At 31.2% G+C, this 17,717-nt stretch overlaps 2 protein-coding genes across 2 annotated transcripts; one reads left to right on the forward strand and one right to left on the reverse strand.

Annotated features, from left to right (window-relative positions):
* Nucleotides 1-10,170: 10,170 nt before the first annotated feature.
* LOC107024444 (protein-lysine methyltransferase METTL21E) lies at nucleotides 10,171-14,091 on the forward strand. The gene is made up of 2 exons (XM_015225432.2): nucleotides 10,171-10,992; nucleotides 13,794-14,091. Exon 1 carries the CDS (start codon nucleotides 10,284-10,286, stop codon nucleotides 10,956-10,958), a length of 675 nt encoding a protein of 224 aa, XP_015080918.1. The 5' UTR covers nucleotides 10,171-10,283; the 3' UTR covers nucleotides 10,959-10,992; nucleotides 13,794-14,091.
* Nucleotides 14,092-14,201: 110 nt separating this feature from the next.
* On the reverse strand, nucleotides 14,202-16,864 carry LOC107025391 (NAC domain-containing protein 73). The gene is made up of 3 exons (XM_015226182.2): nucleotides 16,534-16,864; nucleotides 16,233-16,422; nucleotides 14,202-15,024 (listed from the first exon to the last, which is right to left on the reverse strand). Exons 1-3 carry the CDS (start codon nucleotides 16,624-16,626, stop codon nucleotides 14,492-14,494), a joined length of 816 nt encoding a protein of 271 aa, XP_015081668.1. The 5' UTR covers nucleotides 16,627-16,864; the 3' UTR covers nucleotides 14,202-14,491.
* Nucleotides 16,865-17,717: the final 853 nt, after the last annotated feature.

Genomic DNA, 17,717 nt, shown 5'->3' on the forward strand with positions numbered 1-17,717 from the left:
AAATATGAAATGTACACACACAGATTAGTCAAAAGAATTTAATATTTACGATGTATACATAAAAAAATTAATTTTAATCATATATAGATAATATAATTTCTTTCGAAAAGAATTCGAATGAACTCTTTGATCCTATCTGATTCCACCTCTGAAACAAAATATCTACATTAGCTCATTGCAAGCCCATTTATGAAAAGCGACGTTCCAAACCAAAAAGATAATATTTTCGTAAGTTCAAATCTGAAACCTGTAATTAAATAAGAAAAAAAAGTTATGGAGCTTGGTGAAGCAAAATAGATACGTGGATGAATATTCTTTTGGTCTTTTATCAGTTAATTATATTTCAAAGCTAATTAAAGTTTGAATATGCTGTTTGCTACTCAGCCATCCAGGCCACATTTTGTTTCTCTCTGGTTTTGCTCGTTAATAATAACTATCCATTTTAAGTTATATATATTGTTAATATATAATTCATATATTTTGTGTTCAAAAAAAAATTTAATTTTAATTTACTTCGATCAGTTAAGTACTTACTGTCTCGTAATTTTACGAAAAAATATTTGATTTCTGATCTTTCATGATTTTCATCCGCTAGCTAGGCTATAATGCTACACCCTTAGGCGCTTTAATTTAACCTTTAAATTGTACTAACCTTTATAGGCTCTACAAAGTGTATAATTTCGTTTCTATGTCTATTCAATGCATTCATCAAACACAAATTAAATATTTAGATCAATTATAAGTACTATATCTTTTTATTTTTTATTTTGGTATAGAATTAAAAGTGTTTTCTGGTGATGAGAACATACACCACTTACAAAATTTCAAATTTACAATTTGCAATATATGAAATTGGAGCATGCACTGTAATAATTGTAATTTCTTTTCTTTTCTTTTTTTGAATAAATAATTGTAATTTCACTTTTTAGTCAAATCCTTTCCTCTAGCTATTTGACACATTCCTCTCCCAAAAGAAAATAAAATAAAAATAAAAATATTGGTATTACTTCCATTACATATAATCTTTATTATTTTAAGGTTCTTGAATACCTTTAAGAAAAAGACAATATAATAGTTTGATTGCAAAAGTATATGTTTAAATTATATTTATTTTGTTTTCTTCCTTACACAACACAATTAGTAACACATGAAAGATAGATTTAAAGAAAAAAAATAATAATTGACTTTTTTAATTTGCAAAATATAGAATAATATAAAATAAATGAAAATTTTGAAAACGACTAATATTTGAGATCGAAGAAAAATAGATATCACGTAAAAGACCCTCTTTTAACAAAAGTCATCAAAGTGGTCCACCAAGTAAATTCAACAATAAGGTTCATATTTTATTTTTTCAAGATAATATCCACTTATACACTTTAATTTAAAGTTTTGGAAAGTGACACTTAACTCCTTGAGGTTTGAGAAAGTGGTAATGTAATACACCAAGATAACTTAATACATTACATTAAAACTAAATGAATTAAATGCCACTTTTCATAATTTAGGCAATTCTCTTGCAAATGAATTAATATGGTTGGCATAGTCTTAACAAATTGGAGAATTTGACCTAGGCTTTAAGTGAATCATGAGCGGCCACAGGGTTATTGAAACTGAACTTAGTAATTTCATATTTAAAACGCTAAAACTTCTTACCTCAATCATGTTTATTTGGCCGGTTGGGAAGAACTAGCCTCCAGAAGCACTCAAGCTCATTTTGACAACTCTATATGGATCGTTACTTCAATCATGTTTATTTGGCCGGTTGAGAAGAACTAGCCTCCAGAAGCACTCAAGCTCATTTTTGACAACTCGATATGAATCGTTACTATTGATGCAAATGACCATAATGTCCCTTGACTTTTATCATAGAGCCTAAGTGCAACTTCACAAATCTTAGGGGTCTAATTGAAATTTATGATTTTTTATTTATTTATTTCACCTTTGTCACCAACCAATCATCATTCTATCTAATTGAACTTGTAATAATAATAAATATTTCTCATCTATTTAAGAGCTAGCTTTATATGTATATGACATAGGTTAGATAAACTTTATAAACTTTCATATTCCATGACTACTAGTAAGTCCATTTATCAATGATTATAAAGATGACCTACAAATTGAAGAATTCAAACTTACTTTTTCAAAGATAATGAAAATGAATTATTGAGAGACAAAATCTGTTAAAACTAGAATACGCCTATAGTGTCTTCTTGTATACAATAATGGAATTGTCACTTTACTTAAAACATTGGCAACTAGCAAACCTAATAATATCCCCCTTTTAACAAAATAACTGTACAGTATAGTCGCTCATCAAAATAATAACTGACATATATATTTATATGTGTTATATACGAGATAAGATATATTTTTTATTAGTCGATATAATTATTTTCGGACACTCGATCAAATGTGTAACTTCCCATGTATGATTGATTGATTGCCGGTCAAATTTGCAATAGTTTGAAGCATATAATATAAGGTTGGTGTCATATATAATTAGTTGAGTGTGACAAATATGAGTGTAAAGTTTCAATAATGAAAATTCTTCCCACGTACGTCTGATTTTGAATGTGATTTTGTGTCTACTGTTTAATCATGTTGGCTAAAAAGTTGTTAAAAGGGTTTTCTATGGCACAAATAATTTATTGAACTACTTTTTTTTAAAAATCTTTTTGGTAGATAAGAGTTTGTAAAAAAGATGCTAGATATTGCTCTTTGGTAATTTCTTTTATATGATTGTGATGTAACGTAAATTTCGTGAAGATTTGGGATACAATTATAGGATTTTCTCAAGAAATCGTAATTAATTAGTACACTACAACAACAACAACAAAAAAAAGCAATGAATTTGTTGCTAGTCCAATTCAATTATGGACTAGAGATGTGTTGCGATTTTCAACTCTAAAATTGCGAGTTTGAATCACTAAAGAAACAAAAGAACAAAGCTAGCTTCGGAGGAGTGGTTATATAAAAAATAAAAATTCATACTTAACAGCATCTTAACGACCAACTATATGCTAACGACTATTTACCTATGTACATAAATGAATATTTAGTGACAAATTAGCGATAAATTCCATAACTAATTATTTTTTTTTCTTCTTAATGTAGGATGACATGCTAAGATCTGATCAAAGATTTAAATAATGATAATACGCTTGAGTGCTAGGAATGTAAAATATGGCCCAAAATGTAATAATCAGCTCAATTCACTCAAAATTTTACGAATTGGACACAAGATAATTTCATTAGATTAATTCTTAGTCCGTCTAATATAACTTATTTTTAATGTAATCTCTATTTTACTAATAATTTGATATATTTTGACATTTAAATTCTCCGGACCAGCCTTATTTTTAACGTAATCTCTATTTTATTAATAATTTGATACATTTCGACATGTTCAATTCTCCAGACCAACTCGTCCATTTGACACCCTATCGAGTGCTCATGACTAATAAGTAAAGAATCTTTTCCTTAATTTAATTTCTTTGGAAAAGCAAAAGTTAAGCTAAAAGTATCCACTCTCACAAATTTTCATCTCTATTTTTTTCCTACTCCAGGTGTATTGGATGGTCCCTATATATATATATATATCCATTGCCTAGTAATCCTATGATTCACTTTTTATAAATAAGACAACATTCATTCAATTTGATAATGAAATGTTTCAATCTTAAACATGATATTAGTTACCATTTAATCAGGATTTTAATTCACCTTAACAGGAATTCCACTAACTAATAATGGATGCTATAATTTTAAGATAAATAAATCTTGACAGATAGATGATAGGAAGAATTATAAGAGAAAAAAGGCTAGTTTGTAGGATCAAAAAAGGGGGTTCAAATGTTCAAAGTAGGGTCCTTATTCCACTTTGTTTGCCACTTTAAAAAGGAAAAATAAAATAAAAGATGTGGGCTTCTTTAAAAAAAAAAATTAACCTAATTGTGGCCTATTTGCACATTAATGGATAAACAAAGTTTATGTTATAACTAACAAAGATATTTTGCTTCATGCATGATTGAGGTGTGGACAAAATACTACTCTCACCCTGTTTTAGTTTGATTAAGGACGGAGTTTTTAAAAAATCGAAAGAGTTAAAAACTTATAATTACTAAGTTAAAAGGGAAGATTATATTGAATTTGTGCAAATCAAAATATGTTGAACTATTGAATGAGTAAATCGAAAATTATTATGGTCTGAATTTAGACACTAATTACGTATTCATAAAGATATTAAGCTTCCACTTGGTTATTAATTTTGAACTTGAAATTTAAATTCTTGAGTATTCAAAGTTGTAATTTTGAAACTTAAAGTTACATTTGGATATACAGTTTTCTACGTAAGATTAGGAATAAATGGCACAACATGACAATCTATAGACTAAATTGGCAAAAAAATAACCCATTTTTAATTTATTGGCAAAAAAAGGACTTTTTTTATTTAATTGGCATTCAATAGTAATTTTGCTTTTTCATAAAAAAATGTATTTTTGTTCCCCTTATTTTTCTCTAAACACGTTTGATTGGTCCTTTTTTTTTTCTTGAAAAGATAAAATTTATTGTTTTATTATTCTTCTTTTATCCTTCTTTTTTATTTGTCTATCATTTTAGGCGAAATGGTTTGGTAGACCTTTGTATTCGTATGCGTTTTTATTGTGAACCCTTTTACTTACCTATTTGTCATCTGGACCCCTAAATCCATCTAAACTCAACCTTTTGAACCCTTTCAACTCATGGTGACTCTCAATCGCGCTGATGTCACACTCCATGTCAGATAAAATTTGCCACATCATTTTTTATTTTTATAATAATTTATTTTTTGACAAAAGAAAAATCATAAAGTTCTGATAAAATTTTGACAAATTAAATTTTAAAATTAATTATTCTTTTAAATTAAAATTTTGGATCTCCTCACATCATCTTCCATTTTCACCATGAAAAGGCCCATCCGAAGAAAGTTGATGTTACTGCCGCTCCTCTTGTCGGCTAGACCACAAATACTTTCTCCCTTATCGGCCTCCATCTTCTTCGCGCACCTTCACCATTTTTCTTTCTCTTTCTCCGACCTCCACAAATCTAGAAACCCTAAATCGCCGCACCATCTCCTCGCCCCACACCATGACCAACTGCTGTGAACCATCGTCAACCGCTGCAAACCACTACAGACCCCCTATGGTCTCCAATCTCTCCGGCGTACCAGAACGCCAAGAAACTCCTCACTACCTCCGACGTACCAACATGTTAGGAGGCTTCCGCTGCGTTGTCACCTCTCTCCAAAACTTGTCAAAGCCTCCGTTAAAATTCAATTTCTCAAAACATGTCAATAGGATATCGTCACACATATAAGAATGTCTTAAACAATCGATAAAAAAAGGGGTAAAATAAGCATCACAATTCTTCCATTCAATTGGCAAGGGTAGCAAACATCGAAGAGTTCATCTAATATACTCATAGAGTACCAAACAACAAAAATAAATTTAATTTCCTTAAAGAAGATGGAAGAAAGAAAAAAAGGAGTCGGGGAAGGATGGGATGACTGAAAAAGTAGGTGGATTGGTTGAAGAGCAATGATTTTTTTCTTTTATGAATTTATTGTTTTTTATTTTCTTATAATTTAAATATTTTTTAAATTTAAATATGGTGTTCACTCGCTTTAATAGGCGTGTAGCCTCACTCTCTTGTCAACTTAATCATTTTAATGCCACATAAGCATAGTTAATGGTCAAAGGGGTCTGATATATTTAATTTTATTGAGTTTAAGGGTTCAGATGACAAAGAGGTAGGTAGAATGGTCCACAATACAAATTGGTACAAGTATAGGGATCCACCAGACCATTTTGCCATCATTTTATAATAGACTTCTTCTATTTTTTGTCTCATTTATTTTCTTGAATTCTTTTTACATATATTTGTTTCTCTCCCAAATTTTCTGTTCTTCTTTGATATAACTTTTTTTTTAATGGGTTGTTTAATTAAAAAAATTTAATTTTGTTAAAAGTTGGCAACCATTTTTAAATAAACTAAATACTATCTCAACTTTGAGCTAACTTTTTGAGCACTAATCTCAAATCACAGAAGAAATATTTTGAACATAAAGAGCTAATATAATATATTATTTTTGGGAGTAGTATTGAATACCGTTATGGGGAAGAGTTCAAACAATTATCAGCCCCCACAGACAATGTAGTTATCATGAGTAGAAAAATGGTCATGCTTTTTAGATGAATCTTTTTTACATAGACTAGTGGATCCACTTAATAGTTCAGGTCCTATACCTTTAACCAGGTATCGGATGCTCTAGCAGCGTGAGGTAGATGGGGGTATGAGACTTCATTCATCCCGATTATGGTTGTCGGTTAGAGAAACTCCCACAACAATAATTGCATGGGTTCTCAAGGGGTTCTGCTAAGTATGAATGGGGGGATGAGACTTCATTCATGTCTTGCACAAGTAGACTTTGAGAAGGAGCATGATATGTCTTATATGATTTTATGATTATAAGTTGACATCATGTTTTAAATAGTTTTTCTTTTTTTTATTGCATTTGTGTTAAATTCCTTTATAATGAAATGAATTTAGTTAAGTAATTATGAGTTGAAGAGCCAAGGTAAGAGTTTCTTTCAGAATCTTTTCGAGCCTATGTTGTATTTAGCATTCCAACTCGCATATTCGCACACTCAATGTACTGATGTCAGTTGATATGCATCGTCTTATGATGTATACACAGGTAACTAGGATCACTATTCCAGCGCACCGTTGATCCAATGAGCAATTCAGAGTCAATCAATGAGCCTTCTTGCATTTCGGAGGATCTATTTTCATTGCTTTCTAGTTAGTTCATTAGGATGTTATGGGGTTTGTCCAACATGCATATCAATTGTTTTAGAGGCTTCATAGACAATCAAATGTTAGTCATTTGAGTCTTTTCATTATCATTTCTTATTGTTAAGACTTGGTTGCCATTTTTGCCCAAGTTGAATGTTTAACCATGTCATCAGCTATTTTAGTATTTAGTTCAGTTAAGTTCTACTGATCTTTATTAATATGCATATTTTCTTCCTTTGAGTTAAATAGGTCAGGTTAAGGGTTCGCTTAGGGCCAACAATGGTCTTCTAGTGCAAATCCCGCCCAAGGTGTAGGCTCGAGGCATAACATTATGTGTTAGTTCACATTGGTAATTATAGGTATTTATAAGTTCAAAAGAGTAAGGACCATGAAATAGAATTTTTCTATACCCGAAACTAACTTATATAGCTAAAATTATAAATATTCGAAGTTTCTCTTATTTACACTAGTCTCTGATAAAATAGTCATAATGCTTTATTTTAAACATTAAATGATACAACATTGAACTCCAATTTCATAAGTCGTGACTCGCAAAATTCATTACATACTAAAAGATATGGTAGTATATATTGTTTGCTTTCAAGAGAGGCACACATTAATAACATGTAGTTTTTTTACCAAAAATTTTTGTGGGTGTTGTGATGATTTAATACATTATGTGTGTTTAATTTGAATGGGCATCATACACAAATATAAGTTCAAATGAAGTATGGACCGTGAAATAGAATTTTTATATACCCGAAACTAACATCTAATGCCAAAATTATAAATGTTTGAAATTTCTCTTATTTACAACTACACTAGTCCCTGATAAAATGGTTATAATGCTTTTCTTGAAAAATTAAATGATAGAAAATTGGTGACATTTGAAAAAACTCATGGACCTACAATTTTCGTATATCATGGCTCACTTAATTCATTATGTACTAAAAGATATGATATTCTACATTGTTTTCCTTCAAGAAAGACACACGTTGATTGTATGTAATTTCTCTTATTTACAACTATACTAGTTTCTGATAAAATTGTCATAATGCTTTACTTTAAACATTAAATAATACAAAATTGGCAGAATTTGTAAGAAAACTCATTGAACTACTATTTTCATATGTCATGACTCACCTAATTCATTAAGTCCTAAAAGATGTGGTAATCTACATTGTTTGCCTTCAAGAGAGGTACACGTTGATTACATGTAGTTTTTGACAAAAAAAAAATGTGTGGGTGTTTGTGATGATTTAAAAAATTATGTGTGTTAGTTCAACTAGATAATTATAAGTATTTATAAGTTCAAATGAGGTATGAAATGTGAAATTGAGTTTTTCTATACCCGAAAGTAACATCTCAAGCCAAAATTATGAACGTCTGAAGTTTCTCTTATTTACAACTACACTAGTTTCTGGTAAAATACTCAAAATGATTTATTTTAAACATTAAATGATACAAAATAGGTGACATTTGAAAGAAAACTCACTCACCTACAATGTCATAAGTCATAGTTCACCTAATTCATTACGTACTAAAAGATATGGTAGTACATATTGTTTGCCTTCAAAGGAGGCACACATTGATTGGATATAGTTTTTTATCCAAAATATTTCGTGGATGTTTGTGATAATTTAATAAATTATGTGTGTTAGTTCGTATAGGTAATTATGTGTATTCAAGTTCAAATGAGGTATGGATCATGAAAAAAAGTTTTTCTATACACGAAACAAACATCCAAAGCCAAGATTATGAAACTTCAAACTTTCTCTTATTTACAATTAAACTAGTCTCTGGTAAAAATAGTCATAATGCTCTACTCTAAACATTAAATGATACAAAATTGGTGGCATTTGTAAAAAACTCATTGAACTACTGTTTTCATATGTCATGGTTCACCGCTCACCTAATTCATTACGTGCTGAAAGATATGGTAGTATACATTGTTTGGCTCCAAGACATGCACACGTTGATTGGATGTAGTTTTTTGACAAATGTTATTTGTGGGTGTTTGTGATGATTTTTATAAATTATGTGTGTTAGTTTGAATGGATAATTATAGGTATTTATAGATTCAAATGAGGTATAAAACATGAAATAAAGTTTTCTATACCCGAAAGTAACATCTGAAGCCAAAATTATGAATGTTCGAAGTTTCTCTTATTTACAACTACACTAGTCTCTGATAAAAGGTCATGATGCTTTACTTTAAACATTATATGATACAAAATTGGTGACATTTGAAAGAAAACTCATTTACCTACAATTTTCATATGTAATGGCTCGCCTAATTCATTACATACCAAAAGATATGGTAGTATAGATTGTTTGTCTATTAGAGAGACACACATTGATTGCATGTTATTTTTTTACCAAAATCTTTTGTGGCGATTTATGATGATTTAAAAAAAAATTTGTGTTAATTCGAATGGATAATAATAGGTATTTATAAGTTCAAAGGAGGTATGAACCGTGGAGTAGATATTTTCTATATCTGAAACTAACTTATAATGCCAAAATTATGAAAATTTGAAGTTTCTAAAATGTCAATAATGTTTTATTTTAAACATTAAATTATACAAAATATGTGACATTTGAAAGAAAAATCATTGAACTAAGCTCACAAAATTCATTACGTACTAAAACTATGGTAGTATACATTGTTTGCCTTCAATAAGCCCACATCTCCTTAATTAATGCTTGCTGGTTGTTGGTTAAATAAAATTATAAAAAGTCGTTATATTCCTTTTAGGCTATTAAGTGTTTTTTCCATTTTAAAATATTAATTGCTAATTAATATTGGGCTATATATTATTTATTGTATATAGTAATTGTATGCCTATGTCAATTCCTCGAATATTAGTGCTAATGGGAGAAATTAGGAAAAATTACTTGAATTGATACCTTTTAATAAATAATTATTGATTTTAGTGATACTTTTTACTTATTATCATTTATAGCAACACTATGTTAAATTTGCAATATGTATTAAAAGTGAATTATGTATTGCAATAGTATGTATTATAACTGTTTTTAAAAATATAGTATGCTTGTTTTGTAAGAAATTGACACATTATATTATAAATATATTAATCATTAATAAAACTTGTATTATATGTGAATGATAAATTGTTCTTTGTAATACGTATTAAAATTGCATTGTAAATATATTAAATGTGATCAAGTAAAAAAGAAAATATTATTGCTATAAGTGCTAAATATCTTATTAATATAGTATATTTATGTAAGTTTCCCGAGAAATTATCTGAAAATTAGGTAAACCCAAAATTTAACACTCGGGTCGTGGCCCAAATTCCTTTTGTCTGGACTAAATCTTGCACGGTCTAATCGTTTGGCCCATTAACCCACTCACATTTCAATTAAGTTCCGACTAGCCGTCGCCGTCGCCGTCGCCGGAGATCGACCCTGAAGAGATAATGAAGTTCACTGACTCGCCAGTGATCGACCTTAAAATCCTCGATTCTCATCTAGCTTTCCATCAAGACAATGGATCTATGCATGTCGGCACCAGTGTATGGCCCTGTTCACTAGTCCTTGTCAAGTTCGCTGAACGGTGGCATCCTCAAACATGCGCCGTTACCCCAAATCCCTATGCCGAAATCCTCAACTTTCAGAACATGCGCGGCGTCGAGCTCGGAGCCGGCTGTGGAGTAGCAGCCATGGGGCTTTTCTTATTAGGTCTAAACAACGTCGTTATCACTGATATTGCTCCGGTTATGCCAGCCCTGAAGCACAATCTGAAGCGAAACAAGCCTGTTTTGAAGAAGAGTTTGAAGACGGCTCAGTTGAATTGGTCCAATCAGGATCAGATAAAATCACTCGGCCCGCCGTTTGATGTCGTCATCGCCGCCGATGTGGTGTACTTGGAGGAGACGGTTGGTCCGTTGCTGTCTGCTATGGATGCTTTGGTGGGAGAAAACGGTGTCGTTTTGTTGGGATACCAGCTGAGATCTCCTGAGGCGCATGAGAAGTTCTGGGAGCTTTGTGGAGAGATGTTTGATGTCGAAAAGGTTCCACATGAGCATTTACATCCAGAATACGCCTATGAGGAGACTGACGTTTATATTTTCAGGAAGAAGAAGAAACTATAGGACCCCCTCCTTCGAAATTTTGTAATCTTAACAGGTGATTATTGACAAGCTCGACTTTTTTGTATGTGTTATTTTTCGTATTCTGCATTGGCGTGAAATCTTTTGTGTTAATTAAGATGTTTAGTGATGTTGAAATCGTTGAGTATTGCGATGAAACGGTTAAGTTGGAGGTGAACTGATAATGAAGATTCATATAGTAGACACCAACTTGCTTAGAATTTGTTGTTGTTGAGGAATCGAACTTTGTACTAGATATTCATACTTCTAGTGATACGAAAGAACACTGTTCTCTCTATAAGAGTAATGTACATTGAGGAGAATAATAATATTGGTTGAAGGATTTAAGATTTTAGTCGATAATGAAGTGTCAGCTTCAACTTTCAAGTCTCAGCTATTTTTCCTAAGAACTTCTTTACCGGATGGTGTTCTTGGTGCAAGAGCAATCACTTGTCCAGCTTAAACCCCTCAAAATAAACTGCTACTGCTGCTACTACTACTATAGTACTATACCTCAACCCCGAGCTAGTTGGGTTCGATTGTATGAATACTTTATGTCATAAATGCAACCTCTGCAACTTCCCATTCGAAACAATTTGCCCCTGTTAAGGATTGGCGGCAGAGTTCTTTCCCTGATATTGTCAGATTTTTGTAAAAGACTCCTTTTTGCAACTATACCTACTCCTATTGGCCTTATTTGGCAACTTCTTATTTCATCATATCTGTATTTGCCTGTTTGCTTTGGCATTGAAGATGTTAGTTACTAGACCAAAAAATAAAAACCTAACCGATATTGTTTATTTATACTAAGAATGTGAGAGACTGAGAGAACTGTCGAATGTGGTCCTTCTAGCTGTGATACAAGACCAACCTGCCTTGCAGTCTCATTTTATATAGGTCCTCTTTCATACCAAAAAAAGTAGCTACCTTTGTTTGTGCGGTTTAGTACCCCTACATGTATGTTCATATCCAACACATATATATGTGTACGTTGGAATCCAATAGATATATACACGTATGTTCGAATCCAATAGATATATACATGTAGGATGGGAGGGTGGTTGTCCTCAATTATAATTTGAGCTGAATTTATTTCAACTCTGCAGTGTAAATGGTGTTATGCATTTTGTTTGCCTTTTTTAAAAAAAAAATTAAAATAAAATTGATATCTGATCATGAAGAAAGGGTACTGATTTTTTCCAAGTTTTGGATAGCCCTTAGTATCATGTCTGAGCTCCTTAAAGTCAACATAGACTTGACAAGAACTGACTTGATGTCCATAGGTTTACCTTGAATTTGCTACTTGATTATCTGCTAGGTAACAATGTAACAATGGTGAACTTGATTGCTTATATCTGCTAGGGAGGTCTTGATTTCTTTGGTATAATCTTTCGGTCACCAGTTTGGAATCGTCGTTCCTTCTACTGCTCTGGAGAGTACAAGATATCCTTTTTCTTTAAAGATCCTTGATTGAGTGATTCTTACACCATCTAAGTTCCAAAAGCATCACCTGCACCTTCACATTGTACTAATACCTCTCTTGAACCGATCAAAAGAAGTAATACACTATGCCATTAGTAGTTTTCCTTTTGAATCTCTTACAATTCCTTCCTTTTAGGCAGGTTTCTCTAACGCTTCTTTTTCCTTTAATATGAGAGGTTTCTCCCACTTGAATCTCTTAATTATTAGTGATGTATCCTAGTTCTCCACTCAAAGAGTTTCGTCAATCCATACAAAAAGGTACATGTGCCCAGGGAAATTGCTTGGGAATTGTTCTACCTGCATGATGCATACATGTGCTCAACAAGGCAATTGACTGTACACTTACCTTGTATTTGAGGTTCTCTCCTTAGTGTCTTCTCTGTTTTTTCACTTGCAACTAGCTTTCCTACTCACCAAACAGATCAGGGCAGTTCAACTGAATAGTTGCACTTGGTAATATATATACCCACACAGTTTGTGGTGGCAAATGAGCAGGTTGAAAATGGGTCATATCCTAACCCACCAATATTCGTGTGGGTTAAAAATGGGTTGGGTTAATACGGGTTGACCCCTTTAAGTGAGAAACCATTCTATTTTTAGTGAAAACTATATTACTCAAATAAGAAATGAGAACTATTTTGGTCAGTAGAAAAACTTAGGAAAATGAATTCATGTCAATAGCCGTTGCAGATAATTTGGCTTGCTCAAGTGTTCGAGCATCTCTATCATCAGCAGTAAGGGTAAGTACAAACACTTTTGATTCTTCTAGGGGTGGTGGGAAAAAAGAGAAGATAATTTGCTTTTGGAATTATATACTACAATTTAGAGTGAGCTTGCAGACTCTCTTTCTTTTTCTTCTGTAATAGAAGCGAGCTTGCAGTTCTCCCTTAGGGTTTACAGTATCTTCATTTGGATATGCGTACTTGCCTACACGAATGGATGTTAGTTTGCTTTTCTATGGGTTCTGCAGTTGATTCCAGTTTGGAATACACTTCAAAGAAGGAGTTTTCAATGTAGTCCATGAACATGCAGTTTGATTTGCTTGGGTCACCATTACTGGCCATTTGAAGCCTTGACTGTCCAAGAACAATGGAATGGATTAATGTTAGAAAGCCGTTACAGAGTGTGAGAGCATGAGAGAGAGAGAGAGAGAGAAGTTGTATATTGATACAGATACAGTTAACTGGGATTGAACTTTCTTATTGTGTACAAGCAAAAACCTTTTCACCTCAATTATTTTTCCTAATGTAAACAGATTCAGTATGTTTTAACATATAGTTGTGCAGCAGGTGAAACATGCAATACATTATACTCAGTACTCACTCCATCTAACAAGTCTGATATGTATTGTTGCAGAAAGGATCGTCTATCTAGTGTCCCAACTGCAGAACACTGGGCAGGAAGATCGTCTCAGTCATCACTGCATGCATATCATTATAGTCGAAGACCTACATTTATATATATGTATTCTGAGAGATGGCTATTCTGCTGCGACAATAATTGGATAGCTATGGTTATACCAGGCTTAACGATATCTTGATGCCAAAGGATACCAAGTACAATCATCAACTTTGTAATATTTCACTCTTGTGATGAAAATGCATGTCCCAGAGCTCAGGTTTATACACTATATCAACAGAATTGTTCCTATGTGCTTTTTTGCCTTCAGTTTACTATTTGCTTAAACTTGAAATATCAATTAACTTCAACTAGATTAGTACTTTATTTTACCAGTATATATATAAATAGAAATAAAGATCAGTATTAGTAAAAGAAAATAATGAACAGTGAGTTTATATATATAGATATCTTTGTACAGTTGAACTTTGATTAATTAGTTACTCTCCCAGTCAAGAGTCATGTACACTTATTTCTTCAGCCTAGCTCACTGTACAAAGTAAATACCATTAATAATACATAAAAATTGGAACCACCTCAAAAATAGAAAAATCACAAGAGAACTCTTCCTTATTCTTCCTAGCTAGTCCTCCTGTCCACCCTACTCTTTATTTCGTTAACTTATTCAGTGTGACTGTCTCATCTAAAAGAAAAGGTCAGGGAATAAATGAAGCGTCAGGGAGATTATTGAAATTCGGAAGACGAGAAGTAGTCGTCATCGTTGGATTACTATGTTCAAAAGATATGAGAGTAGTTGGATTGAAACATTGAACAAATTGAGATCCAACTTGACTTGTTCTAACTTGAGGAAGAGGAGGAGGACATGAATTATTTTTTATGTTATTGTTAACACCACCACATTGTCTTGGTTGAGTTTGATAAAATACTTTTGAGACTACAAGTTCACCTTCTTTTTCATCTTCATTATCACCAAGATGATATTGATGCATTACCCAATTTGTTTTCTCAGGTTTTCTTTGTTTACCATAATTTGTATAGAGAACAAGTATTTTCTTGTGGCCTTTCACTTTGTTTTTTAACACAACTGGTCTAGTTTTGCCTGTTTTGTGCCATCTTGTTTCATTGCCTTGTATATCTGTGTGGACTTTTCTTCTTTTTCTTGTCCCTGTTGTATATGCTTTTGATGGTCTATGAAAGAAATGTCTAACTAAGCCATCTTTTGCCACTCCTGCATGCACCATCCATCAATAATCAACAACAACAACGACAACAATATATCCAATACTGTGATCTCACGAGTAGGGTCAATTGAGAAGGGTGGAACTTACGCAAACTTTATCCTTATTGTGTATAAGTAAAAACCTCATCGTCTCAAGAAAATCATTCATCAATTATAATCATCATCAAAATTTAATTAAGTTATATACACAAACAGTATAATTTTTTTTGTATTATACAATATCACAATATAGTTTAACGTGAGACAGTAAGTTAGTTATCAATTTGTGTTATTATTCTTATACACATCATGAGATTTAAGAAATTATTAGACCATCGACATGTCACCTTTACACGTCGTAGCAGATAACTTGACTTATTTTTTAAGTTTAAAGAAGGCATATGTATAGATATTCTTTGAGTGATCTGATAAATGTAAATAATTATTTATACTATAAATAACATATACAAATTTTGTCAATTTTACCAAGTGATGGATTACTAATACTTATTTTGAAAAATATATGTAATTACCTTTAATGACCTGATTATGTATATTACTCTTTGATCATATTAATCTTAAACTCATTTGATAATCCAAGTAAGTAAAAGTGCATATCTCAAGTAAAACAAAACTTTATAATAACCTCATGATCAACAAACCATGCATGAAAAAATTATATTTGTCTGCTTATAGAAGATTTTGGACATCAAACTAAAAATCAATTCACAATAAATCAGTAGAAAGGAAAAAAATCTCACTATTTGTCTGCTTATAGAAGATTTCATTCACAATAATATAAATCAGCAGATAAAAAAGAACTGAAAATTTGCACTTGTATATTCATAATAACACTATTTTATTTAATTAATTATCAACTCAAAATTTCTTTAATTAACTTATATTATATACATGTTCTGATGTTGTATAACAGTATCCATGTATTAACTTGTTTTAGTATATAACCTGCTTTATGTTTTCGATTATCATCCACTTATATAATGAATAATTACATGCACATATTTATCTAATAGTATAAAGTTAGTTAACGTTTTAAGTATATAGAAGTTAAACTCATTCAGAATTATAAGTTTTATTTCATCTTACAAAACACTTGAATTAGTTACGAAATTTAATCCATATCTAACATAACTTTTAATATCTTATCGTCAATTTTGTCTTTTAGCTACAAAATTTATCTGTCGTTAATAAATTACCTGGTAACTTTTCTGGATGAGTATAGCAAATCCCATTTTCTCCCTCTAATGTTTGAATAAATTCATCAATTAGTGGATGAAGTTTGTGTGCATCCAATCTCACTTTTGCCTCAAGATGTTCAAGAATCTCTTGATCACTTGGATCAAACTTCACCCCAGCTGGTAATCCTGGAAGATTATGAATCCCACCCTATACTTAAAAATTAATTTTTTTTTCACAAAAAATAATTAAAATCATCAAATCATGTTGTATATATAATATAATAAATAACCAAAATCAAAGAAAGAAAAAATTACTAACCTTTTCTTCATATTTGATCAAATGACCACAAGAAGGACAAGTCCTAATTATTTTTGTAACACTAGTAAGAGAGTCAATATTGATACAAGTCATTTCTTGATAATAATAATAATTAGAGAAAATCCTTTTCTTTTTTTTTTTCACTATTGTTCACTAAATACTATTGCAAAAATAACAAAATTTGTAGAAGGAGAGACAAAGGGTTAAAAAGAAAAAAAGGAAAAAGTAGCAACACCATGTTCTTCCCTCAACCTAATTGTTCATCAAAGTTGGGAAGGTATAATATAATATTATTGAAATTCTACTTTTTGTATTCATCTTATAACACTTAAAAAGATTAAAATTAGATGTAAAAAGTTGAGTAATATAATTAGCTAGTATTAGTAGTACCAAAGATAGAAAAATAAAATTTAAAAAAAGGAAGTGTTTGCTTGGGATTCACTTCTTCTTTTAGCTCATTTAAGTAAGGATGCTTCATGTGGAATAAATGTATATCTTTGTGAAGAAGAACCAAAAGGGTTATAGTTTAATTGATTATTTCATTGACAAGGAACATTTTAATAAAGACAGTTTACCATGTATTGGTAAAAAATTAAACTTAAACACTATTAAACATTTAATCCGCTGTTTCAATTTGTATGACTTAGTTTGATTTGACACGGAATTTGAAAAAGAAAGAAAGAAAGAATACCTTTAGAAACTTCTGGTCTAAAATGAGTTACGGATATTTGTGTGGCTAGAAATCATTTTATTAAAGATAAAATGACATTTTCAAGTTAAATTGTTACTAAATATATAAGGCAATATGTCATTCTTGTTGGAACGGACTAAAAAAGAAAATAAGTTACATAAATTGGGACAGAGAGAGTATTATTTTCCACTAAAATTTTGCACCGGAAAATGTTCGGTGGCTATATTTGTATAGATATTTTGAATGAATTTGTGAGAAAAGAAAAATTAGTAATGTTTTCGTACAGAAAAAATAGAAAACTTTCCACTATTTCAGTGGAAATTTATTTTTCGTCATGCATTTTTTCAATGAGCTTGAATACAGAAAATTATGTTTTATAGCATAAATTTCTCCTTGATTCGCGATAAATCTTTTTATTTCATTTTTAATTGTGAAACTACTTGAGTGTAAATAAGGCAACCTAGTATTAGCTCCTTCACAACCCCCCCCCCCC

Source organism: Solanum pennellii, chromosome 7 (genome assembly GCF_001406875.1).
Source record: "Solanum pennellii chromosome 7, SPENNV200".
Taxonomy (NCBI): Eukaryota; Viridiplantae; Streptophyta; class Magnoliopsida; order Solanales; family Solanaceae; genus Solanum; species Solanum pennellii.

What these genes read in the sequence shown, in the direction of transcription:
- LOC107025391 (XM_015226182.2), bottom strand. Translation starts at nt 16,626, where the DNA reads ATGACTTGTATCAATATTGACTCTCTTACTAGTGTTACAAAAATAATT. An exon ending in TGATCAAATATGAAGAAAAG is followed by an intron (nt 16,423 to 16,533) that starts GTTAGTAATTTT and finishes TTTTAAGTATAG; the next exon opens with GGTGGGATTCATAATCTTCC. An exon ending in TCATCCAGAAAAGTTACCAG is followed by an intron (nt 15,025 to 16,232) that starts GTAATTTATTAA and finishes TGGTGCATGCAG; the next exon opens with GAGTGGCAAAAGATGGCTTA.
- LOC107024444 (XM_015225432.2), top strand. Translation starts at nt 10,284, where the DNA reads ATGAAGTTCACTGACTCGCCAGTGATCGACCTTAAAATCCTCGATTCT.